This window comes from Bufo gargarizans, chromosome 6, assembly GCF_014858855.1.
Source record: "Bufo gargarizans isolate SCDJY-AF-19 chromosome 6, ASM1485885v1, whole genome shotgun sequence".
Classification (NCBI taxonomy): domain Eukaryota; kingdom Metazoa; phylum Chordata; class Amphibia; order Anura; family Bufonidae; genus Bufo; species Bufo gargarizans.
In genome coordinates, this window is record NC_058085.1 from 344,378,750 (window position 1) to 344,404,816 (window position 26,067).

A 26,067-nucleotide genomic window follows, 5' to 3' on the forward strand; every position below is an offset into this window, starting at 1 on the left:
TAGTCATGTCTGTTTTACGAAATACTTGCATTCCTCATGATTTGTCAATGTTGGGTAATTACTGTGCAACCAATTACATTGATCCTTTCATTTTCCAAAGGAGCTCTGAAAAAATGCAAGGTGGAATCTGATTGGTTGCTAAGGGCAACTAAGCCTTCGCCATGCACCAGTGCAAATGCGGAACCCACCCACCTCTATTAACCCAGAATGCCCTACTGGAGGTGGGGGGAGGTGGATCTTGTCTGGTTTAGTAAATACTTTCTCCATAAATGTATCATTGAGGATCATCATTTTGTACAAGTCTGCATTGTGCTGTTCCTCTCTTATTCCTACTGCAAATGTGTGAATAAGTAGACAATGGTACCTTTCCCTGTGTCAATATGGAATGTCTTTACCCGGATAGCACTGACTGAACAATGCTAGATTGCGTGAGAACATGCCCTGCTGACAAAAGGAATGACAGGTTTAGGGCTCGTTCACACGAACGTGTGCTGCCCGTTGCCGTATCACGGACCGCATTTGCAGATCCACAATACACGGGCACCGTTCCGTGTCCATTCTGCATCACTGGATGCGGACCCATTCACTTCAATGGGTCCGCAAATCCGGAGAAGGCGGAACGGAAGCACGGAACAGAACACTACGGAAGCACTACAGAGTGCTTCCTGGGGTTCCAGTTCCGTGCCTCTGCACCGCGAAAAGATAGAGTATGCTCTATCTTTTTGCGGAACGGAGGATCGCGGACCCATTCAAGTGAATGGGTCCACGATCCCTATGCGGCTGGGCCACGGTCGGTGCCCGTGCATTGCGGACCGCAATTTGCGGTCCACAGCACGGGCTTCACACAGTCGTATGAACTAGCCCTTGTTCATAAATTTCCAGGAGGAATCACAGAGGAACTGTACAATACAGGATCTTAAGAAAAAAAAAAGCTTCAGATTTTATAGGGAATGAGAGTATCTACTAAATCGGAGAGCTTGGCACATGTTTTGTTTTTTAAGTAGATGTGCTATAAATATGGCAAGTTTTTTTAATATTGCGCCAATTTGTGCCACATTTTAATGTCTAGGTGCACTCACATTAGTAAGTGTGGCCCGCTGTGTAGTGGTTGCTGTTTACAGATCTTATGACCGGATTCTTTGGATGATTGAGTAGTAGTTTTTACAAATAAAGGGATCGGCCACTTGTTTATATATATATATATTTTTTTACAAATATGCTGGAAACAGCACTATGAGCATGCTTACCAACATTGCAGTTGGTTTTAACCCCTTCAACCCCGGGCCTGTTTTCAGCCTTCCTGCCCAGGCCATTTTTGCAAATCTGACATGTGTCACTTTATGTGGTGATAACTTTAAAACTCTTTGACTTATCCAGGGCATTCTGAGATAGTTTTTTCGTCACATATTGTACTTCATGACACTGGTAAAATGGTGTAAAAAATAATAATTTTTATTTATAAAAAAATGACAAATTTTCCCAAAATTTGGGAAAATTAGCAAATTTCCAAGTTTTAATTTTTCTACTTCCATAATACATAGTAATACCTACAAAAATAGTTATTGCTTTACATTTCCCATATGTCTACTTCATGTTTGGATCATTTTGGGAATTACATTTTATTTTTTGGGGATGTTACAAGGCTTAGAAGTTTAGAAGCAAATCTTAAACATTTTCTGAAATTTTCAAAAACCCACTTTTCAAGGACCAGTTCAGGTCTGAAGTCAATTTGCGAGGCTTACATAATAGAAACCACCCAAAAATGACCCCATTCTAGAAACTACACCCCTCAAGGTATTCAAAACTGATTTTACTAACTTTGTTAACCCTTTAGGTGTTCCACAAGAATTAATGGAAAATAGAGATACAATTTCAAAATTTCACTTTTTTGGCAGATTTTCCATTTTAATAATTTTTTTCCAGTTACAAAGCAAAGGTTAACAGCCAAACAAAACTCAATATTTATGGCTCTGATTCTGTAGTTTACATAAACACCCCATATGTGATCGTAAAATGCTGTACGGGCACACGGCAGGGCGCAGAAGGAAAGCAATGCCATACGGTTTTTGGAAGGCAGATTTTGCTGGTCTGGTTTTTTGACACCATGTCCCATTTGAAGCCCCCCTGATGCACCCCTAAAGTAGAAACTCAAAAAAGTGACCACATTTTGGAAACTACGGGATAAGGTGCCAGTTTTATTGGTACTATTTTGGGGTACATATGATTTTTTATTGCTCTATATTACGTTTTTTGTGAGGCAAGGTAACAAAAAAAATTGATGTTTTGGCACCGTTTATAATTTTTATTTTTACAGCGTTTACCTGAGGGATTAGGTCATGTGACTTTTTTATAGAGCAGATCGTTACGCACATGGCAATACCTAATATGTCAACTTTTTCTTATTTATTTAAGTTTTACACAATAAAAGCATTTTTGAAACCGAAATAATTATATTTTAGTGTTTAATAGTCTGAGAGCCATAGCTTTTTTATTTTTTGACCGATTCTCTAAGGTAGGGTCTAATTTTTAGTGGGATGAGGTGACGGTCTGATTGGTACTATTTTGGGGGGGAATACGCCTTTTTGATCACTTGCTGTTGCAATTTTTATGATGTAATGTGACAAAAATGGCTTTTTTTTACACAGTTCTTATATTTTTTTTTTACGATGGTCACCTGAGTGGTTAGATCATGTGATATTTTTATAGAGCTGTTTGTTACGAACGTGGCGATACCTAATATGTATACTTTTTAAAAATTTTTTCACTTTAGCACAATAATAGCAGTTTTGAAGCAAAAAATAATCATATTTTAGTGTCTCCATAGTCTGAGAGCCATAGCTTTAAATTTTTTGACCGATTCTCTTAGGTAGGGTCTCATATTTTGAGAGATGAGATGACAGTCTGACTGGTACTATTTTGGGGGGCATATGCCTTTTTGATCACTTACTGTTGCAATTTGTGTGATGTAATATGACAAAAATTGCTTTTTTTATACAGTTTTTTTTGTTTTGTTTTTACGGTGTTCATCTGAGTGGTTAGGTCATGTAATATTTTTATAGAGCTGTTTGTTACGGACGCGGCAATACCTAATATGTATATTTTTTTATGTATTTCACTTTAGCACAATAATAGCAGTTTTGAAACAAAAAAAATGATGTTTTAGTGTCTCCATGTTCTGAGAGCCATAGTTTTTTTGTTTTTTTTTGGACGGTTTTATTGATACCATTTTGGTGTTGCACTTTTTGTGATGTAAGGTGACAAAAATGGCTTTTTTTTTACACTGTTTTTATTTTTAATTTTTTATGGTGTTTATCGGACAGGGTGGATCATGTGATATATTTATAGAGCCGGTCATTACGGCCTGTATTGGTATATACATCTAATAGACACGGAAGCCTGCTTGAGGCTCTGGTCAATTAGCTCAGGGTAACAGGCTCCCCGATCTCTGCCGGGGAGCTCTTTTACCGGACCGGAAGTGAGCGACTTCCGATTCCGGTCTGCGCAGATTCTGTGGTCACATTTGACCACGGCATCTGAAAGGTAAGATGTATGCGATCAGCCTTATGGCTGATCGCATACATGTGCCGTGGGTCTCTGCTATTTAAAATAGCAGAGACCCCGCGGCTTAGGCGCCCACTGCACAAGAGAGCGGGCGCCATGTTTAGGGACCATTGTGGATAAGGTTTCTGGAAACTTGATGTGTAATGATTGCTCTTTTTAACAAATAGTTAAGACGTTGAGATGTGGAGAGACAATGAGAATGGGTTAATCTTTCAAGACATATGTACCGTATTTTTCGTTCCATAAGACACACCAGACTATAAGATACATCTAGGACCTAGACCTCAGATCAGAACTGCAATCTTCATCTGACCCCAATCATCATCAAACTCCAAAATCAGACCCCAAATCCTCATCAGACCTCAGATCAGACCCCCAATCTTCATAAGACCTCAAATGAGACCCCTGTTTCTCATCAGACCTCATATCAGAACCCTATTCCTCATCAGACCTCAGATCAGACCCCCAAATCAGATGCCCATTCCTCATTAGACCTCAGATCAGACTCAATCAGACATAAAATAAATGGATGCACTCACTAGTATTCACTCAAACTGCCAGTTTCCCTCCACTTGTTGAAGGAGCATTCCCATATCATATTCTGTGGGTAGGGCATAAGTGTCCGCACCAAGGTTGAGAATGGAGGTCCCCCAACCCCTGTCCTGTCTGATGAAATGTCAGCAACATTCAGGCAAAGGAAAGAGGTGGCAGCACATGTTCACAGCTTTCTCCACTTCTTGGCATAGACTATGGATATTAAAGGGGTTGTCCATGATAGAAATGTTTTCTTTTTTTTCCTAAAGGCAGGTAATGCTTTAAAACAAAACAAAAAAACTGCAGTATATTCACCTCTTTATTCCCCTGCTGCTCCAGTGTGTAGGACACAGGGCCATGGAGGCCAACGATCAGCTGCATGGACATAAACTGAGACTGGTGGGGAACATTGGGGCAGTGGTGTGCATAACAGGCGAGACCAGTTTTTTATTTTAAAGCATTCCTTGCCATTAGAAAAAAAAATTATACCCTGGACACCCTCTTTACACTAAGCTGAACCCTTGTTTAGTGGCTGATGTTTTGGCACACACCTTAGGTGCAAGATATCTTTCTGGGCACTGTTTGATTTGACTTTTTGGGCATGTTTTGTGGTGGATATGTATCTTTTGTAGTGTCTGAGGCTCCAGGACTAAATCTTGTCTATTGTTTATTTTTCTGGACACATTCTGTGCTATGATTGTCCTTTTGCTATTTCTTTTCAGCCACCTCTCTAGTCATTTGTGGTTTTCTCTGGACATTTGTTGTGTTCTAGTTTGTGTTTGTAGACACATTTGCAGTGGCTGATACCTCTGCACATGAAGTTTCTGGATATTTTTCTGAGCTGCAACTGTCGTATTATGGTTGATCTTTGTAGACATGTTGAATGGTGGTTGTTGTTTCTGGACATGTTGAATGGTGGTTGTTGTTTCTGGACATGTCGTATGGTGGTTAATCTTTCTGGACGTGTCGTATGGTGCTTGATCTTTTTGGATGTGTTGTATAGTGGTTGATCTTTCTGGACTCGTTTTGTATGGTGGTTGATCTTTCTGGACTCGTATTGTATGGTGGTGGATCTTTATGGACTCGTATTGTATGGTGGTTGATATTTCTGGACTCATATTGTATGGTGGTTGACCTTTCTGGACTCGTATTGTGTGGTAGTTGATCTTTCTGGACTTGTATTTTATGGTGGTTGATCTTTCTGGACTCGTATTGTATGGTGGTTGATCTTTCTGGACTCGTATTGTATGGTGGTTGATCTTTCTGGACTCGTATTGTATGGTGGTTGATATTTCTGGACTCGTATTGTATGGTGGTTGATCTTTCTGGACTCGTATTGCGTGGAAGTTGATCTTTCTGGACTCGTATTGTATGGTGGTTGATATTGGTATTGTATGGTGGTTGATATTTCTGGACTCATATTGTATGGTGGTTGATCTTTCTGGACTCGTATTGTGTGGTAGTTGATCTTTCTGGACACGTATTGTATGGTGGTTGATATTTCTGGACTTGTATTGTGTGGTGGTTGATCTTTCTGGACTCATATGGTGAGTGTTCTTTCTGGACATGTATGGCGGTTGAACTTTCTGGATATGGATTGTATGGTAGTATGTGGTATACTTTGAATATACTGCTTCTTTTGAAATTGTAACCTTCATTTATTACCTCCCTGGCATTGTTATATTCCTTTTTATCCTAATGAAAAGACAACTGAAAAAATATGTTAACCCCCCCACCCATTGTATCTACAAATACTAAAAATGTAAAAATAAATACAAATTAATATAAAAAATAATAATAAATATAATTTTCAAAATACACAAATTTTTTAAAATGTAATTGAATAAAACTTGCTGATGCTACAATCCTGTAAAATTGTTATTTTATCAATTATGAAATAAAGCAACAAAACAGAATGACAATATTTTGCAATTATAAAAAAAAAATCATATATTTTTTTATTGCGTACTTAAACCTACCTCAATTTAGGGAAATAGAAAAATATACAACTTGTCCCAAGAAACCCAAGACCTCAAATAACTACACAGACATACTGTAAAGGACTGGTTCAGCTTAGAAGACACATTTTTATAAACTGGATTAGTGAATTTTTAGTTAATCCAGGTGGTATCCTCTTTAAATTCTTAATCACATGCCCAGAGTGGAGAGTAGCTGCTATGAGGGTCTCTTGCTTTGCAGGCTTGCCTTGTCCTTCATTAGACAGTCAACCCTTTGATTTGAATGGGCATTGTGTAATGCCTCAGTCCCCCTGTGGTGGCACTACATTTAAAGTGAACACTTGTTGCCAGTCTTCCCCACAGATAACAGCTGATTGCTGGGGTATGAGCAGGGGCACACTTTGTGGTCCAAAGTGGACAATTCCTCCAAACCCAATTTTGGCTGGGCCCTTACTATTACTTAGACCAGGGGTCAGCAACCTTCAGCATACCAGCTGTTATGAAACTACAATTCCCAGCATGCTCCATTCATTTCTATGGGAGTTTTGAGACCGGCAGAGCAATAATGCATGCTGGGAGTTGTAGTTTCTCAACAGCTGGAGTGCCGGATGTTGCCTACCCCTGACCTAGAGGTCCTAGAGGAAATTTTTAAGGGTCCTAGACTTACCTAAGTATTCTATTGTAATGTAATGTACGTTTATATGTGGTTTAGGCAATGATTAGTTGATGTTGAACTTAGTTTAACTATCTTTCCACAGCTTGCAATGACATACTCGTATTCCCATGGCTGGATGCACCATGGCTGGAACTGTGGAGACTACTTCCCCAGTGGAATCACCAATGGAGCTTCTTGGTATTCTCTTTCTAAAGGTAAGAACCATATCAGCTTCTAATATGGTGCTTAGTTTGTATTCTCCTCTGATTGTATCTCATCCTAGTTCTCAGAAGGCTTCACTGATGAGGTGGACGTAAGCAAATGTTTCAGCTGAAATTACATAACGGACTTCAAACAAAGAAAACCACATCTGTTCCAGTGAATCGAAAAAGTGTCGAAATATAAATTTTTTTGTGATTTATATTTTGGTTGAGTTTCCTGGAAACTTCATAGTGAAAACACATGAAACTTGACTGTTTGAGGTCATTGAAGGCTAAACTGAGCAAATGCCTAAAATAGTTAATGAGATTATTTCTGGGGGTGAAAATTTTTCCCTGCACTTGGGCTGCCGGCACCACTGTGCTCATAACTCACAACATTCCAGGTCCTGTCTTAATTATTCGGCTAAACATGGTACAAAGGACATCTTTGTTTTGTTAGGAGGCTCGCCGCATTGGAGTCATTGATGGCACGTTTGGATAGTTAGTTGTTATGGCATATTAGTTTTATTTTACTACGGTCATTCAATAATCTTCTGGGTAAAACCACATTCATACCTCTCCAGAAATACGTCTTGAGGAGTCATGCAGGATCAAATGAGGCTCTTGGGGCTGGTAGGGCCATGGCTTTGAATTTACCCAAGGCAACATGTCCATGTATGCCTAGATCTCCTCTGAAAACTCTGGTTTCGTTCGACAATCCAAACACATACGGATTAGGTTCATTTTCTAGACTAAGGGCTCTTGAAGAGGTTTGAATGTACAGAATGGGGGAGGGGGGTTCTGACCCAATATCTAGGTTAAAGTGTGAGGCCCATGTGACAATATAGCTATGGTTGACTGTACCGACCAACATTACCTGGCAAACAGAATCCAGGCAAACAGTACAATAACAGCAACAAGACATTGAATACAACCATGAGACATGGGGCTTGATATGGGGCCCTGGGCAATGTGGGTCAGCACCTCTCGCCAACTTTTCTCCTAAAGGGGACCTGTTACCAGAGTTTTGCTAATAAACCACCACCATGATGCTATAGTGCTTGTAAATACATTACGGACTGACTCCAATGCTCGGCCATGCAGATTCTGGAACTTCTAGTTCTTACCTTTCTCTCTCTTTCCTGGAGTACTGTGAAGAAGAGAGGGCTTTCTCTCAGTGGATCTCTCAGACATGATGATTCTCTGGGATAAAGGCAGGGGTGCACCTAGCCTTTGTGCTGCCTGTGGCGAAAACTGAAACAGCGCCCCTTCCCTCCCCAATGCCAATTTCTTAACCTAACCCCTTCCCTTCTGCCCATGGCCCTTCGGCTGCCCCACCTCTTGCTTCTACCTGGTGCTGCCTGAGGCAATCGCCTCACCTGGCCTCATTGATGGAGCACCCCTGGATGAAAGCCTAGTCCTCTGAGGAGTGAGCACATGTAACTTCCACTCACTTCCTCAAGAGTGAGCTGGTCCTCCTGGGAACCCGTTCACATGACAATCATCTTCTGCAAATCTAGCCTCTGCCGATGTCACGTCCTTTACCTGGTTTCCTGCCTGGGATATTGATGGGAAGTCAACGGGGCCAGAAGTCTTCCTCTCCCTGGGGCATGCAACTGAATTCAGGAGAGAGGTACAGTTCTAGTCCTGTCCACACGTGATGTCCCATCCATAGACCAGGCCAGGACGTGATGTTGGTGGAAGCAGGATTTTCAGAAGAGGAGCATCATGTGACCAGTTTCCTGTGAGGCCGATCCAGGCAACCTCGAAACGGTAAGTATATTTCAACCTTTCTCCAACAGTCATGCTCCGTGTAATTAATGTTGGGTTTGAGGGACCAGGAAGAACTCTTTAATAAGATCCAAAACCCTCATTATATCAACAGAGGTCAAAAGAGTGTTTTTTTGTCTTCTGTTTGGAGGGGCTTCCATTTTTTACTGCATGAAATACACTATAATCCAGGAAAAAATGTGGTATGTTTTATTATTTTATTTTTTTAGCATGGGTGTCTGTGGGTAAGGGATACCACACGGTGTCATCCGTTAAATGCATGTGTCGAGGTTCCTGGCTAATGGAGTGTTAAAAGAGCCCATTCTACATAAAGTCAACTAACTTTGTAACTAACTTTCTAACGGAGTCACTTTGTAACTAAATGACATTACTCCTCTTGTACTGACCCGAGTTACAGCCTGTAATAGAGTCCAAGACACAATCTGAATCCGCTTGGTAATGGAAACAGCCAACGAGCTCATTGGCAAACATACCATATCCTGAAATGCAGTGGGACAGTTAGTTTTTTTTTCTGCATTAGATTCTGGAACAGGGCCTGGTATATAGCTGACACGTCCTAGAGTGCAATTCTGTGTATTCTTTAGGGGACAGGACAGAATGCCAGGAGATTTCAGCTCTGAAGTGTGAATGCAGCTTTAGACTATGTGTTGCACTATAATTGTTAGTAATGCAATATATTCACAAAGTTATACATCGCCTCAATGATCTCCCAACATACAGGGAGTGTAGTCTCATTTCTAGAACATTTTTGGCTGATCTTTTTGCGGTGTCGTTGTCATGTACAGGGATGCAAGACTTCAATTACCTTTATAAGAACTGCTTTGAAATTACGCTGGAGTTGAGCTGCAACAAGTTTCCGCGTGAGGAGGAGCTGGAAAGGGAATGGTTCGGTAACAGGGAGGCTCTCATCACATTCATAGAACAGGTAAAAATTCTTCTCATTGGAAATTCTGACATTTGCTGCAATCTGGAAATAAACGACATTATAAAAATTGCATTAAAAAAAACCACAATAAAACGGTAGTAAACTGGATACACCTAGCACAGGGATCAGCAACCTTCAGCACTCCAGCTGTTGTGAAACTACAACTCCCAGCATTCTCCTTTCACTTGTGTGGGAGTTCAGAGAACAGCCAAGCAAGTGTGCATGATGGGAGATGTAGTTTCACAACACCTGGAGTGCCGGAGGTTGCTGACCCCTGACCTAGCATTTTTGGCTTTTACTTTAGTTGGAGCCCGTTTCTTGCTCATACAACTCAACATACTCGGTCATGGGACATTATGGAGGCCCCTGACAACTCTCTCATCATAGGTTATCTGATGTATTCTGTGGGGGAACTGTCAGGCCCTTCCCTGTGAGAGGCTTGAGAAGATCTGACAGACTTGCTGCACGTGAGTCTATCTGACAGATTGTTCTGTTTCTCTTTGTTGTGGTTTTGGGCAGGATCCCATCTCCCCACAGGTTCTGCTCATTAGCCATTTAGTGGTGCTATTTACACCAGCCTCTCACTATAGCCCTTGCGGTTTATATTTGCTTCTGGAGTTCTCATTTGGTGTTTGGTGGATCTCCTGCTCCCCATCCATCTTAAGCTAAGTCCTACTCCTTGTCTTTTGTTGTGTGTTCTGGCTAGGCGTCAGGAAGACACTGGTTCCTGCACCTTGCGCTAGGAACTGGTCGTCTTATCTCCAGCTCCCTAGCTGAGGCTTTGCTACAGTTCCAGCTAGGCTTAGGTTCCAGCGCATGAGCACTTCCACCTTTAGGATTTGCTCATGTTGTCAGCAGTCAGGGAAAGGCTCAGGGATTGTCAGGTGGCGACCTTTGCCTGTTCCCTAGCTTTGGGGCCTAGCCTGGTGTTTTGTTGCTTTTTTTTGTATTTGGTTTGCTTCCCTTTCCTCACCTACCGTGACAGGAACCTAACTGCAATTGTTTGATTTTCCTGCAGCGACTCGGCAGGACACAGTTCTTATTGAAATTAACGGTATGTCTGTGTATAATGCATGAACATGACAGGTCCTCCAAAGAGACTCTCTTTGTAGCTGCTCTCATCTTTGGGTAATAGATGTGCGTCCTAAAGGCGGGACCTCCCTTTATTAAAGGGGGGTTTCTCATAATTGCTTCTGTCTCCCACCACACTGCTGAGACGTACTGGCCATCCAATATAGGACTGAGTCCTGCAATTGGGAATGTAAATAAGTATTGAGAGTGATTGCATGCCTGTGGTCAACTTAGGAAGATTGCACAGTGTCTCTAGAAAGAGACTTGGGGAGGGCTACTACCATCATTGCCACCTGTTAGATACAGCCTTTGGAAACCGCTTACTTTTTGATATACCTCAGAACTGTGCCTACTGCTTGTGATTGTACTACCTCCATCATCTACTCAGTAAACAGTAACTTTATGGCAACTTGAGGCTTTATGGCAGTGCACAGAGGCTGTATGGCAGTGCACAGAGGCTGTATGGCAGTGGACAGAGGCTGTATGCCAGTGCACAGAGGCTGTATTGCAGTGCATGAAGGTTGTATGGCAGTGCACGGAGGCTGTATGGCAGTGCTAAGAAGCTGTATGGCAGTGCACGGAGGCTGTGTGGCAGTGCTAAGAAGCTGTATGGCAGTGCACGGAGGCTGTGTGGCAGTACATGGAGGCTGTATGGCAGTGCACGAAGGCTGTATGGCAGTGCATGAAGGCTGTATGGCAGTGCACGAAGGCTGTATGGCAGTGCACGAAGGCTGTATGGCAGTGCACGAAGGCTGTATGGCAGTGCACGAAGGCTGTATGGCAGTGCACGAAGGCTGTATGGCAGTGCACAGAGGCTGTATGGCAGTGCATGAAGGCTGTATGGCAGTGCATGAAGGCTGTATGGCAGTGCACGAAGGCTGTATGGCAGTGCACAGAGGCTGTATGGCAGTGCATGAAGGCTGTATGGCAGTGCACAGAGGCTGTATGGCAGTGCATGAAGGCTGTATGGCAGTGCAAGGAGGCTGTGTGGGCATTAAAAATGCTCTACTGCATGACGGTGAATGGTCCTGTATAAGTAGGGGTTATGCAGGTCACCATATCCAGAGGCTGATGGAAGTCATGGCTGTGTGCACCCTATAAATGAGCTGCCTTCATCAGCAGACCTTCACTTAAGGATATACCTATAAAACAAAACTCAAGTAACCTGGGAGAGGAAATTGAAAGAGGAAGAAGAGAACACTAAGGCTACACATGATGGCCCCTACTCGCCTGAGGCCGCATTAACCGCATACACTACGCACTTTGTTGGGTGTCCAGCGTCACGGTTAATATGAACAGACCGCGCTCAGTGATACATTTTGTTTTATAGGCCCCTGAACCCCGACCGCCCTTACTGGTAGTAGTCATATAGTGGAGGAATAATTGTCTCTGTGTTCCTTTGGCCAAGTAGGAATTGGGGCCTTTAAAAACACAGAGCGCTTTGTGAAGGGCTGGCCGATGTGTTTGTATGTCTTATTTAAGAGCACATAATTAAATGTGACACTTTGATTAGCAAATCATTTACTCTAAGGGCGGGATTGTAAAGAGAAGCGTTCCCCCACGAGCCCCCGGCCAAGTCCTTTCCTCCTCTAAACTACTGTATGTACATTGACCAGGCGTTCATTCTCTCCTGGTCTCATATCTTGATCATTCAAAGGGGCTGTGCCACCATTAAGTATAATTCAGTATGAAATACTAATTATCTTTGTAATTCACTTTCTGTTACAAAAATGCTCCAGTTGTGTGATATTCTCTTTATTATTCTGGCGCCCCCTGGTGTTTAATCTGTACAACAATGTCCATGTCCAAGTACTGGGCTGGATCAGCATGGTTGCATGCACTCAGCTCCATTGTTAACTGCCACCAGCTGTATATACTATTAGAAGCTGACAGTTATAGGCAGCTGCAGCATAAAGAACATGCCCCCTGAGCTGTGATAGAGAGAGAGCTGCAGCAGAAAGAACATGCCCCCTGAGCTGTGATAGAGAGAGAGAGAGCTGCAGCAGAAAGAACATGCCCCCTGAGCTGTGATAGAGAGAGAGCTGCAGCATAAAGAACATGCCCCCTGAGCTGTGATAGAGAGAGAGCTGTAGCATAAAGAACATGCCCCCTGAGCTGTGATAGAGAGAGAGCTGCAGCAGAAAGGACCCACCTCTTGAGCTGTGTGTGTGAGAGAGAGAGAGAGAGAGAGCTGCAGCAGAAAGAACATGCCCCCTGAGCTGTGATAGAGAGAGAGAAAGAGAGAGCTGCAGCAGAAAGAACATGCCCCCTGAGCTGTGAGAGAGAGAGAGAGAGAGAGAGAGCTGCAGCAGAAAGAAAATGCCCCCTGAGCTGTGATAGAGAGAGAGAGCTGTAGCAGAAAGAACATGCCCCCTGAGCTGTGATAGAGAGAGAGAGCTGTAGCAGAAAGAACATGCCCCCTGAGCTGTGATAGAGAGTGAGAGAGCTGCAGCATAAAGAACATGCCCCCTGAGCTGTGATAGAGAGAGAGAGAGCGAGAGCTGCAGCAGAAAGAACATGCCCCCTGAGCTGTGATAGAGAGAGAGAGAGCTGCAGCATAAAGAACATGCCCCCTGAGCTGTGATAGAGAGAGAGAGAGCTGCAGCATAAAGAACATGCCCCCTGAGCTGTGATAGAGAGAGAGAGAGCTGCAGCATAAAGAACATGCCCCCTGAGCTGTGATAGAGAGAGAGAGAGAGCTGCCGCAGAAAGAACATGCCCCCTGAGCTGTGATAGAGAGAGAGAGAGAGAGAGCTGCAGCAGAAAGAACATGCCCCCTGAGCTGTGATAGAGAGAGAGAGAGCTGCAGCATAAAGAACATGCCCCCTGAGCTGTGATAGAGAGAGAGAGAGAGAGAGAGAGAGCTGCCGCAGAAAGAACATGCCCCCTGAGCTGTGATAGAGAGAGAGAGAGAGAGAGAGAGAGCTGCAGCAGAAAGAACATGCCCCCTGAGCTGTGATAGAGAGAGAGCTGCAGCAGAAAGAACATGCCCCCTGAGCTGTGATAGAGAGAGAGAGAGAGCTGCAGCAGAAAGAACATGCCCCCTGAGCTGTGATGGAGAGAGAGAGCTGCCGCAGAAATAACATGCCCCCTGAGCTGTGATAGAGAGAGAGAGAGAGAGAGAGAGAGCTGCAGGAGAAAGAACATGTCCCCTGAGCTGTGATAGAGAGAGAGCTGCAGCAGAAAGAACATGCCCCCTGAGCTGTGATAGAGAGAGAGAGAGCTGCAGCAGAAAGAACATGCCCCCTGAGCTGTGATAGAGAGAGAGAGAGCTGCAGCAGAAAGAACATGCCCCCTGAGCTGTGATAGAGAGAGAGAGAGCTGCAGCAGAAAGAACATGCCCCCTGAGCTGTGATGGAGAGAGAGAGCTGCAGCAGAAATAAAATGCCCCCTGAGCTGTGATAGAGAGAGAGAGAGAGAGAGAGAGAGAGAGCTGCAGCAGAAAGAACATGCCCCCTGGGCTGTGATAGGGAGAGAGAGAGAGCTGCAGCAGAAAGGACTCACCTCCTAAACTGTGTGTGAGAGAGAGAAGCTGCAGCAGAAAGAACATGCCCCTTGAGCTGTGTGTGAGAGAGAGAGAGAGCTGCAGCAGAAAGGACTCACCTCCTGAGCTGTGATAGGGAGAGAGCTGCAGCAGAAAGAACATGCCCCTTGAGCTGTGAGAGAGAGAGAGAGAGCTGCAGCAGAAAGATCATGCCCCTTGAGCTGTGATAGGGTGAGAGCTGCAGGAGAAAGGACTCACCCCCTGAGCTGTGATAGGGAGAGAGCTGCAGGAGAAAGGACTCACCCCTGAGCTGTGATAGGGAGAGAGCTGCAGCAGAAAGGACTCACCCCCTGACTGTGATAGGGAGACCTGCAGCTAAAAAGACACACCCCTCGGTAAGTAATATATACTCAGCACTTGTGGTCCCAAAGAAGCACAGCGCATGTGGGCATGTATAAGCCAAAGTAGTAGAACAGAATCTCCGACACTCGCTGTTATACTGCTATTAATCTTCTTTACTTCATAGCATGTAACGAGACGCGTTTCAGCCCGTCCCAAGCCTTTTTCAATTGCTCTGGCTCATTCCATCCACTAAGATAAAATATACATAATCATGAACTCCCATATCCAATCACATGATCCCAACGTCAGATGTCGGGTGTAATTTGAAAGTAAATATGCAATCGTTACATAGTAACAGAATGGCTATATCAGAGAGAACCATAGGACATAATAGGAAATAATATACCCAACATGTTTCTCACATTGTTTTCAATGTTGTGTCTGGAAGGGAAAGGAAAAACTGTTAGCCTAGTTTCCCATCCGCGGCAGAGCCTCCGGCAGGCTGTTCCAGCAGGGAATGCCTGCAGCGTTTTTTTCCGGCCGATTGTAGGCGTATTTGTCGGATATCAGCCTGATCTCTGCCGGACCCCATTATAGACAATGGGGCCAGGCGGGCAGCAGGCAGTGTCCGGCAATGCCAGATCTGGAGAACTCCGGCAGATTGTTCTCTGCCGCACATGTATGACGTCATATACGCATCATTTCATATTCTCTATGTAACCCTTCTAGTCAGAATATTTAATGTATGGACCCAGTAGGCTTTCCTACGTGCTAGTAATTTCTTTTAATATCTCCCTCTCTTAATATCCAAATTTCAGGGACAAAATAGTAAGGGCAGATTTGTGCAGTATGAAGGGAAAGAATAACAAGCTGTGTTAGCCACTAGGAGGAATGGGACAGTCCCATGCTTACACTGTATGCAGAGTTCACCTGTAATCAGGGGGCACTCATTCTACCACCCATCGGTGACCTTACCCCTCTCTCGTCTGGTCTAAAAAATTGGGCGTGGGTGGCCAGTGCCTCTACATAATTTCGTCGGATCCAACGCCAGCGCAGGGCCTTATTAATAAATGACCCCCTAAATATTTATTGTGGCCACCACCCTATCATTTCCATAAAGAGAATCATTCAATCTCACAATTTAAGTTCTAAATTATTCAACAAGTACAGTCGCCAAAAAGAGGGGGAGATATTAAAAAATGACTAGCCTATTGGATCCATGCATAAAATACTCTAGAATCTAAAGGGTTAAATAGAGAATATGAAATGATAAGTATATGATGCTATTGATATGATGTGGGAAAGCTTTTGGGTATATTATGTCCTATAGTTCTCTCTGCCATTGTGTTACTATGTAATGATTGTAGATTAAGGGTCCATTCACACGTCCGTAGAATGGGTCCGCATCCGTTCTGCAATTCTGCGGAACAGGTGCGGACCCATTCATTCTCTATGGGGCAGGAATGGATGCGGACAGCACACAGTGTGCTGTCCGCATCCGCATTTCCGGAGCGCGCCCCCGATCTTCCGGTCCGCGGCTCCAGAAAAAAATAGAACATGTCCTATTCTTGTCAATGCGGACAAGAATAGGCAGTTCTATGGGGGTGCCGGCCGGTTGTATTGCAGATCCGCAATACACTACGGACGTGTGAATGGACCCTTACTTTCACATTTTTGTTTACAAAATACACTTCTGATACCCAGAGTTCCGAGACATCTGACGTCATGATCATGTGACTAGACAAGTGAGTTAATGATTATGTCATGATTCGTAGAAGTTGCAAAAGGCTTGGGATGGGACGAAATGCGTCTTGCTAGATGCTGTGAAATAAACAAGATTAATAGCAGTATAACAGCAAGTGTTAGGCATTCTGTTCTGCGCCTCTGAGCTGTGATAAGGAGAGTGCTGCAGAAAGGACACATCCCCTGAGCTGTGAGAGATAGAGAGAGAGAGAGAGCTGCAGCAGAATGGTCATGTTGTGATAGGGATAGAGCTGCAGCAGAATGCACACATCCCCTGAGCTGTGATAGAGAGAGCTGCAGCAGAAAGGCCACATCCCCTGAGCTGTGATAGAGAGAGCTGCAGCAGAAAATATACACATTCTGAGCTGTGATAGAAAAAGAGCTGCAGCAGAAAGGCCACACGTCTCAGAAAGGACACACATCACTGAGCTGTAAATAGGAAGAGCTGCAGCAGAAAGGACACACTCTCTGAGTGGTAATAGAGAGTTTCAGCAGAAATGGCATGCCCCCTCAGCTGCGATAGGAAGAGCTGCAGCAGAAAAGACCCCCCCCCCCCCAAACTTCCAGCTTGAAATAAATCTAGCAGAGCAATTGGAGCAATGAATGAGGAGATCTCTGGATCCATGTGAGGTACAGGGCTGGTTCTAGCTTTCTTAGGAAGCGATTATCATGTCCTATATGATGTCTGATTTTCATTTTTTTTTTTTACATCAAAAATTTCTCATGTATCTAATTTTAATTGCATTTATTAGATTTGAGAAATAATATATAAAACATTTGCTATATTGGAGGAATGCACTGTCCATATAAACAGTGATATGATGTATATGTACTTTATGACAGCAGCAATAAAAAGAAGATAATAGACAGAAAAGGGTCAGCAGAGCAGAAAAACACATTCTCCAGGAAGCCGTGACACTCTCCAAAAGAGAAACAATATAAAACATTGTAATGTGATATCTTTTAATGGCTAACTAAAATAAATAATGTTATAAGGTAAGCTTTCGAGACTCTGAGGCCTGAAGAAGGGACCTCAGAGTCTGGAAAACTTGCCTTATAACCTCAAAGGCCTCATGCACACGACAGTATTTTTTCCTGGTCCGCAAAACGGGGTTCCGTTGTTCCGTGATCCGTGTCCGTTTTTTCTTACGTGTGTCTAACGTGATTTTTGGAGGATCACCAGACATGAAGGAAAGTTTAAAAAAAAGTTATTTTGGTGTCCGCCTGGCCGTGTGGAGCCAAACGGATCCGTCCTGACTTACAATGTAAGTCAATGGAGACGGATCCGTTTAACGTTGACACAATATGGTGCAATTGCAAACAGATCCGTCCCCCATTGACTTTCAATAAAAAGTCAGGAGTCCCTATCAGAGTTTTCTCCAATCCGATGGTATATTTTAACTTGAAGCGTCCCCATCACCATAGGAACGCCTCTATGTTAGAATATACCATCGGATTTGAGTTACATCGTAAAAAAAAAAACAGAGGCGTTCCCATGGAATGGGGACGCTTCTAGTTAGAATATACTAAGAACTGTGTACATGACTGCCCCCTGCACCCGATCTCTTACAGGGGGCTGTGATCCGCACAATTAACCCCCTCCCTCCCCAGTTTTAAATTCATTTGTGGCCAGTGCGGCCCCCCCCCCTCCTCTACTGTATCAATTTCATTGGTGGCCAGTGCGGCCCAGCCCCCCGGCGCCCCCTCCCTCCCTCTACTGTATTAATTTCATTGGTGGCCAGTGCGGCCTCCCCCCCCATCATTGGTGGCAGCGGAGAGTTCCGATCGGTGACCCAGTTTAATCGCTGGGGCTCCGATCGGTAACCATGGCAACCAAGACGCTACTGCAGTTCTGGTTGCCATGGTTACTTAGCAATATTAGAAGCATTATACTTACCTGCTGCGCTGTCTGTGACCGGTCGGGAGCTCCTCCTACTGGTAAGTGACAGGTCTGTGCGGCGCATTGCTTAAAGCACAGATCTGTCACTTACCAGTAGGAGGAGCGCCCGGCCGGTCACAGACATCGCAGCAGGTAAGTATAATATTGCTAAGGCCGCACTGGCCACCAATGAAATTAATACAGTAGAGGGAGGGAGGGGGGCCGCACTGCCACCAATGAATTTAAAACTGGGGAGGGAGGGTAGTCTGCTCCCTGCTGCCTGGCAGCCCCTGATCTCTTACAGGGGGCTATGATACGCACAATTAACCCCTCAGGTGCGACACCTGAGGGGTTAATTGTGGGGATCACAGCCCATGTAAGAGATCGGGTGCTGCCAGGCAGCAGGGGGCAGTCATGTACACAGTTCGTAGTATATTCTAACTTGAAGCGTCCCCATCACTATGGGAACGCCTCTGTGTTAGAATATACTGTCGGATCTGAGTTTTCACGAAGTGAAAACTCAGCTCTGAAAAATCTTTTATGCAGACGGATCTTTGGATCCGTCTGTATGAAGGTAGCCTACGGACATGGATCACTGACGCGGATGACAATCTTGTGTGCATCCGTGTTTTTTCACGGACCCATTGAGTTGAATAGGTCCGTGAACCGTTGTCCGTCAAAAAAATAGGACAGGTCATATTTTTGGGACGGACAGGAAACACGGATCACAGGACGCGGATGAACAACGGTGCATTTTCCGAGTTTTCAACGGACCCATTGAAAGTCAATGGGTCCGCAGAAAATCACGGAAATCGGAACAACGGACACGTATGCACACAACGGTTGTGTGCATGAGGCCAAACACGGTAGGTACCAAACCTTCTTCTTTTTATTCTCCAGGAAGTGACGGAGTACTTCCCGTTCCCCCAGATACCAGAGTAGCATACAGATCCTTATCTGTGTGTATAATATACAGTTGCAAGAAAAAGTATGTGAACTCTTTGGAATGATATGGATTTCTGCACAAATTGGTCATAAAATGTGATCTGATCTTCATCTAAGTCACAACAATAGACAATCACAGTCTGCGTAAACTTCATTCACAGTGCAGGTGGAAAAAGTATGTGAACCCTTGGCTTTAATAACTGGTTGAACCTCCTTTGGCAGCAATAACTTCAACCAAACGTTTCCTGTAGTTGCAGATCAGACGTGCACAACGCTCAGGGGTAATTCTTGACCATTCCACTTTACAGAACTGTTTCAGTTCAGCAATATTCTTGGGATGACTGGTGTGAATCGCTTTCTTGAGGTCATGCCACAGCATCTCAATCGGGTTGAGGTCAGGACTCTGACTGGACCACTCCTGAAGGCGTATTTTCTTCTGTTTAAGCCATTCTGTTGTTGATTTACTTCTATGCTTTGGGTCGTTGTCCTGTTGCATCTTCTGTTGAGCTTCAGCTGGTGGACAGATGGCCTTAAGTTCTCCTGCAAAATGTCTTGATAAACTTGGGAATTCATTTTTCCTTCGATGATAGCAATCCGTCCAGGCCCTGATGCTGCAAAGCAGCCCCAAACCATGATGCCCTCACCACCATACTTCACAGTTCTGATGAGGTTTTGATGTTGGTGTGCTGTCCTTCTTTTTATCCACACATAGTGTTGTATGTTTCTTTCAAACAGCTCTTCTTTGGTTTCATCCGTCCACAGAATATTTTGCCAGTACTGCTGTGGGACATCCAGGTGCTCTTGTGCAAACTGTAAACGTGCAGCAATGTTTTTTTGGACAGCAGTGGCTTCCTCTGTGGTATCCTCCCATGAAATCCATTCTTTAGTGTTTTACGTATCATAGATTTGCTAACAGGGATGTTAGCATATGCCAGAGACTTTTGTAAGTCTCTAGCTGACACTCTAGGATTCTTCTTCACCTCATTGAGCAGTCTACGCTGTGCTCTTGCAGTCATCTTCACAGGACGGCCACTCCTAGGGAGAGTAGCAGCAGAGCTGAACTTTCTCCATTTATAGACAATTTGTCTTACCGTGGACTGATGAACACCAAGGCTTTTGGGGATACATTTATAACCCTTTACAGCTTTATGCAAGTCAACTATTCTTAATCGTAGGTCTTCTGAGAGCTCTTTTGTGCGAGGCATCATTCACATCAGGCAATGCTTCTTGTGAAAAGCAAACCCAGAACTGGTGTGTGTTTTTTATAGTGCAGGGCAGCTGTAACCAACACCTCTAATCTCATCTTATTGATTGGACTCCAGTTGGCTGACACCTCACTCCAATTAGCTCTTGGAGATGTCATTAGTCTAGGGGTTCACATACTTTTTCCACCTGCACTGTGAATGTTTACATGGTGTGTTCAATAAAAACATGGTAACATTTAATTCTTTGTGTGTTATTAGTTTAAGCAGACTGTGATTGTCTATTGTTGTGACTTAGATGAAGATCAGATCACATTTTATGACCAATTTGTGCAGAAATCAATATCATTCCAAAGGGTTCACATACTTTTTCTTGCAATTGTATAGTTTTGCTATCCTGCCTTATCTAGGCCTCCAGCAGGGTCGAGGTAGGGAGAAAAAAGAGAGGGTTAATCCTGTACTTCTAAGGTAGGAGATATGGGATGAACACACAGGGCGCCAGAGGTAGAGGACACAGTGGGAAAAAAATGTGTAGTCAAGTCCAGATAATGCTTAACAGGGAGGTTAAAGAAGCAACAGGCAGGGCAGCCTAGGTGATAAACTATATGCAGAAAAGCAATATAGTAAAGCAGGAGAGAGATAAAACAGAAAAAAATCACCAAATGGCGCCTATCCGCTAATACAATATAGTAGATGCTATAAAAACCGGAAGGCATTCCAGACAATGATGGTACTGTTCTTTTAAGGGCCAGCTGTTCCATTCCGCAAAATACGGAATGCACACAGACGTCACCCGTATTTTTTGCAGATCCGTTTTTTGTGGACCGCAAAATACATATGGTCGTGTGTATGAGGCCTTGAGGGGACACCATACTGTGGGGGGGGCCCTTAAGTTGACATTATACTGTGTGGGGGGCACTTAAGGGGACATCTTACTGTTTGGGGGGCACTTAAGGGGACATCATACTAGGAGGAGGCCACTTAAGAGAGCACCACCATGTGAGGCAATCATAAAAGGGGACATCATACTGTGTGAATTTAGAGGACATCACTTTGTTCTGGTGGCATTTAAGGGATCATTCTGTGTGGTGGGCACTTAGGGGATCATTGTGGGGAGGGACTAAGGGGGCACTATTACTGCATGGTTAGCAGAAAGGATATTAGGTGGGATTAGAGGTATGATTTATTGTAAAAAAATTAATAAAATTGCTGCACAACACGCTACTGGTGTTATCCTTCTTTACATTTTTTTGTGACCCGGACCCATGTATGAGGACCTTTGCAAAATGTACAGGAGTACCCCACCCTATGGTGGTGTGGTCACCCAGCTAAAGTGACTGTCAAGAACAAAAGACTTTATTGACTTTATGGACTTTATTGTTATGTTTTCCTAGATTCACAAAGGAATTAAAGGGACGGTGACAGATGAGAATAATAATGGTATAGCCAATGCGGTGGTCTCAGTTGCAGGCATTAACCATAACATCTTTTCAGGTAAGTCCAGGTTCAGACTTTATACCTTCTCCAAAACATAATTTCTAATGGAATTGACATGTACCTCTGTTATTCCTATAGGTGAGGGAGGAGATTATTTCCGCCTGTTATTACCGGACACGTACACAGTAACAGTGTCAGCAGATGGGTACTATGCCAAGACCGCAACTGTAGTAGTTGGACCAGATGAGGCCATTGTGGTAAGTTTCAACAGGGGAGCAGTCATAAGGGGCGTAGAGCAGGTCCTGGTGGCCTAGAGGTCTCTCTTTGGAAAACACCAATATTATACATGACACGTGGCAGGTGGGGCATGGTACAGATTTTGTATTGGGAATTTATCATCATTGCCAACATTCTCGACTTTGCTGGCACTCTTTCTTATTTTTAGAAACAATTTAATCAAACTTGACCTGTTCTTGGCCAAAAATTGGTGGGGCTTACGTAAATCCTGCCCGAAAATAGGTGTTCTTGGCATGCTTGTGGATTCTCGAGGGCAGGGCTTAAATGCCCTGAGTTTACTATGAAAACGTTGGTAAATATTTACATATGTGATCTTTAATATTTGTGACTGCTGTAGAGTAAGGGTCCCTTTAGAGCGCCCAATGCGGGGCCATAATGAGCAGTGATCCAGGATAAAGCAAGTCAATCGTCATTCGTTTAAAGAACATTCACATCGGCCAATGGAAACTGCTAAGGGGATGAATGATCTGAGGAAAGGGATTTAGGGGTTATTATTTCAGAAGACTTAAAAGGTAGGCAGACAATGTCATAGAGCAGCAGGAAATGCTAGCAGAATGCTTGGGTGTATAGGGAGAGGCATTACCAGTAGAGAGAGGGAGGTGCTCATGCTGCTCTACAGAGCACTAGTGAGACCTCATTTGGAGTATTGTGCGCAGTACTGGAGACCATATCTCCAGAAGTATATTGATACTTTGGAGAGAGTTCAGAGAAGAGCTACTGAACTGGTACATGGATTGCAGGATAAAACTTACCAGGAAAGATTAAAGGACCTTAACATGTATAGCTTGGAAGAAAGACGAGACAGAGGGGATATGATAGAAACTTTTAAATACATAAAGGGAATCAACTCGGTAAAAGAGAAGAGAATATTTAAAAGAAGAAAAACTGCTACAAGAGGACACCTTCCACATCCAAATGTACACCTTCCACATCCATAGACTGGAAAATGGGATCACGTACAGATAAAGGGGATTCTGCAGCCGGTACCTGCACATGCGAAAAACACATTCATTTCTTGTTCAGCGCCTGCGCCGGACTACTGGACGTAGGGGCAGCCCAAAGTAACAAGTCACATAACTGCCGTTATCTTGCAGCCCTAGTGCTTAGAGGATTCTCTACCTGTATATTTACACCGCTGATACCTGGGCAGATGGGAGACCTCACTATTTCAGCTGGATGACAGTACAAAGGCCTGTAATCCGCTTGCATCAGTTCACATTTAGAAAAGGATGTTTGTATGTTTTTTTCGTGCTTGGGTCCTTGTACAGATTATGATGATTGTAATTCTCCTAATTCTACTGTAAAGTACCGTACATAGTAAATGCTGTTAATGTGCTGATATCACTCATCACTTCTATGATGTATTATGGCTTTCCTGTTTGTGAAAAAAAAAAATATGTTGGCTGTCCATAGTTTTTTTTTATAAGTTTGCTCAGAAAAAAGGTTGGCAACCCTGCAAGGCTCCCCATTTGATGAAACTCAAGGGGAAACTGGTTCTCCTTCTGAAGATCACAGACAATGCTCCCTGGGAAAATGTATGCAAATTAGCTCTCCTCCATAGGGAAGAAATGGTTAACAGCTGATAGCATGAAAGCTAGACATTTCTCACTGATAAGACATATTACAAAGTTTCTTGTGGTCGCTTGTACTAATGATTTATTGTGTGAAGAGTTAGTGACCATTTAAGCTTATGGCAACAACAATACTGCAGGCTCAAGTTCTTGAAATATTTTGTACATCCTTGAACAGAAAAGGTTTTTGACAAGTCTCTAGGTTTGTATTGTATGGTTGGTTACCCATTTGTACCCGTAGTATTCCACGCAATTTAGGCATTATATGGTAATTCTTAAAAGTGAATACCAATTATACTACCTTATTGTTACATTAGCCACTACTGCAGTGGCCGGTTTGATGCTGAGGAAAGGCCTGAGCTAGCTGTCCCTCTCTCTCTTCAGAAGGTTGGAACCCTGGTCCAAGGCTGGTGATCCAGGATCTATGGCAGCTTATCCCCAGCTCAGTGTCTTCTTCTGGTCACTCAGTAGTCTGGCAGTCTCCTCTCTGGCAGAATAAGGGTTTGATGCTGAGGAAAGGCCTGAGCTAGCTGTCCCTCTCTCTCTCTCAGAAGGCTGGCATCCTGGTCAAGGGCCCACGGTCTGTAGCTCAGTAATCAGGGTGGCTGATTGGTCACAGGGCTAGTGACCCATGGTCTGTGGCTCAACGTCCCCATCTCAGCGTCTTCTTCTGGTCACTCATGCAAGCTGAGTCTCCCCTCCAAGCACTGGTCCCTAATTGCATCACACTAGAGGCTCTAACTCCTCTCCTTATATACAGTTTTTGCTAGACTAGAACCTTCTAGTGGGAGGGGTGGAGTGGAGAAACTCAGCACAAACAGATACATTGTTTCAGCTCCCGTCTGGTATAGACTTACATTAAAGCTTCAATAATACTCAATGGCAATGACACAGCAGGTTTTCCAGACAAAAACAAGTTTCCAGACATAACAACAGAGCTAAAACCAGACATTTTAAAAGGTCAGGCTGTCTGCTTTTGGTGGTAAACAAGTTTGTTTTTCTTCCCTTGTAGGAAGGCACAAGGGACCGTCGTTGACAGAAGGTATGTGTCATCGAGGTTCCTGGCCTCAGTGGAGTAAGAGCCAGCTTTCATGTGTCAGCAGCAGTTGCTGTTTGACACCTTACTATTTAGTTTAGCTGTCATAGCTGATCCGGGACGGCTCTTACTGGGAGTAGTCAAAGTGCTGGGTGGGTGACTATTCCCCATGTTCCAGGCCGGGTTTTGCCAGGCATAAAAACCAGTCAGCACTGCCAGGTGTGGTGAATTTACCTCCCTCTGACAGTGGAGCTCAGCAGTTTGTGTGCTGTAAACTGAGGGCTGTGCTGGGATTTGAGGTTTGAGCCAGGCTGGAGGATTCAGACCACCTATGGACTTGATGAGGCTGAACTGCTAACAGAGTGTTAATTAGCACCCAGGAGAAAAGGTGACTTTTAATTGTTTATGGACTTTCCTTGTGTGTGAACAAACACCAAGCCACCTGCGTTTTGTGATACAGCTTATCTGCATTTTGTTATACACCAATGTGTGAATAAACACCGCTGTTTGTTTTCAGAACTGTGTACTTTGCCTCTGTACTGCATCCGCTAGGCGTGCACGCCTAAATATTTTGTGGATTGCATTGTTGGGCATGGTTGTATGTCATACATCAAACCAGCGGTATTATAACCCGTGTCCCATGACAAAATTAAGGCTGTTGTGAAGGCCCTCATGGAGGCTAATCTGCAGCAGTGAGAGACAAACGGGAGTCGGAAAGCTAAAAAGAAGCAGCAAGAGACCAACCAGTTTCTGCTACAACACGTGCTGGCTTTACAGACAACAGGAGCAACCCCAAGCGTCCACGATGCCAGCAAGGCAGTTCGTGCAGCGATTCCTAAGATGACCCCCGCAGAAGACATCGAAACCTACCTGGCGATGTACGAGAAAGTGGCCACAAGGGAGAAGCTACCCCGAGACCAGTGGGCTGAGGTCGTCACACTGTTTCTGGCTTCCGATTCCCAGTGGCCGACTACCACAAATTAAAGGGTGAGATTTTGGCAAGACTGGGGGTGAATGTGATATGGGCCCAGCGGGTACATCAGTGGGGGTTTAAGCCAGCTGAGCCCGCGAGACCCCAGTATTATGACTTACTCCACCTTTTGCAAAAGTGGCTACAGCCTTATGTGCTGAGTCCCATGGCTATGCTGGACGGAATATTGGCTGATATGTTCTGGAGGGCTTTGCCATTCCCTCTCCAGCAATGGATCGACCAGGTAATGCCCTTGAGATGGCCGACCTGGTGGAACCTGGGGGTTCTTTTTGGGAGGGGGGCAGTCAAATCCCGTAAATCTCCACCCAGACCTGGCGACTTGTGCCAACCAAACCCGCCTGGGATGTACTCCCGGTGGACCCGGCTCTGATAGTCTGCTGGCAGTGTCAGAAGCCTGGCCATGTACGAGCTGACTGTCCACATTAGGTGGAACCCATGGATGCAA

At 44.2% G+C, this 26,067-nt stretch overlaps 1 protein-coding gene across 2 annotated transcripts in view; it reads left to right on the forward strand.

Annotated features, from left to right (window-relative positions):
* Positions 1–26,067, forward strand: part of CPN1 (carboxypeptidase N subunit 1) — a 47,941-nt gene that overhangs the window by 15,303 nt on the left and 6,571 nt on the right. For both annotated transcript variants that reach the window (XM_044298899.1, XM_044298898.1), the window contains exons 5-8: positions 6,812–6,923; positions 9,485–9,624; positions 21,685–21,784; positions 21,866–21,984. In XM_044298899.1, coding sequence (XP_044154834.1) covers positions 6,812–6,923; positions 9,485–9,624; positions 21,685–21,784; positions 21,866–21,984 — 471 coding nt within the window. The remainder of the gene's footprint in view (positions 1–6,811; positions 6,924–9,484; positions 9,625–21,684; positions 21,785–21,865; positions 21,985–26,067) is intronic.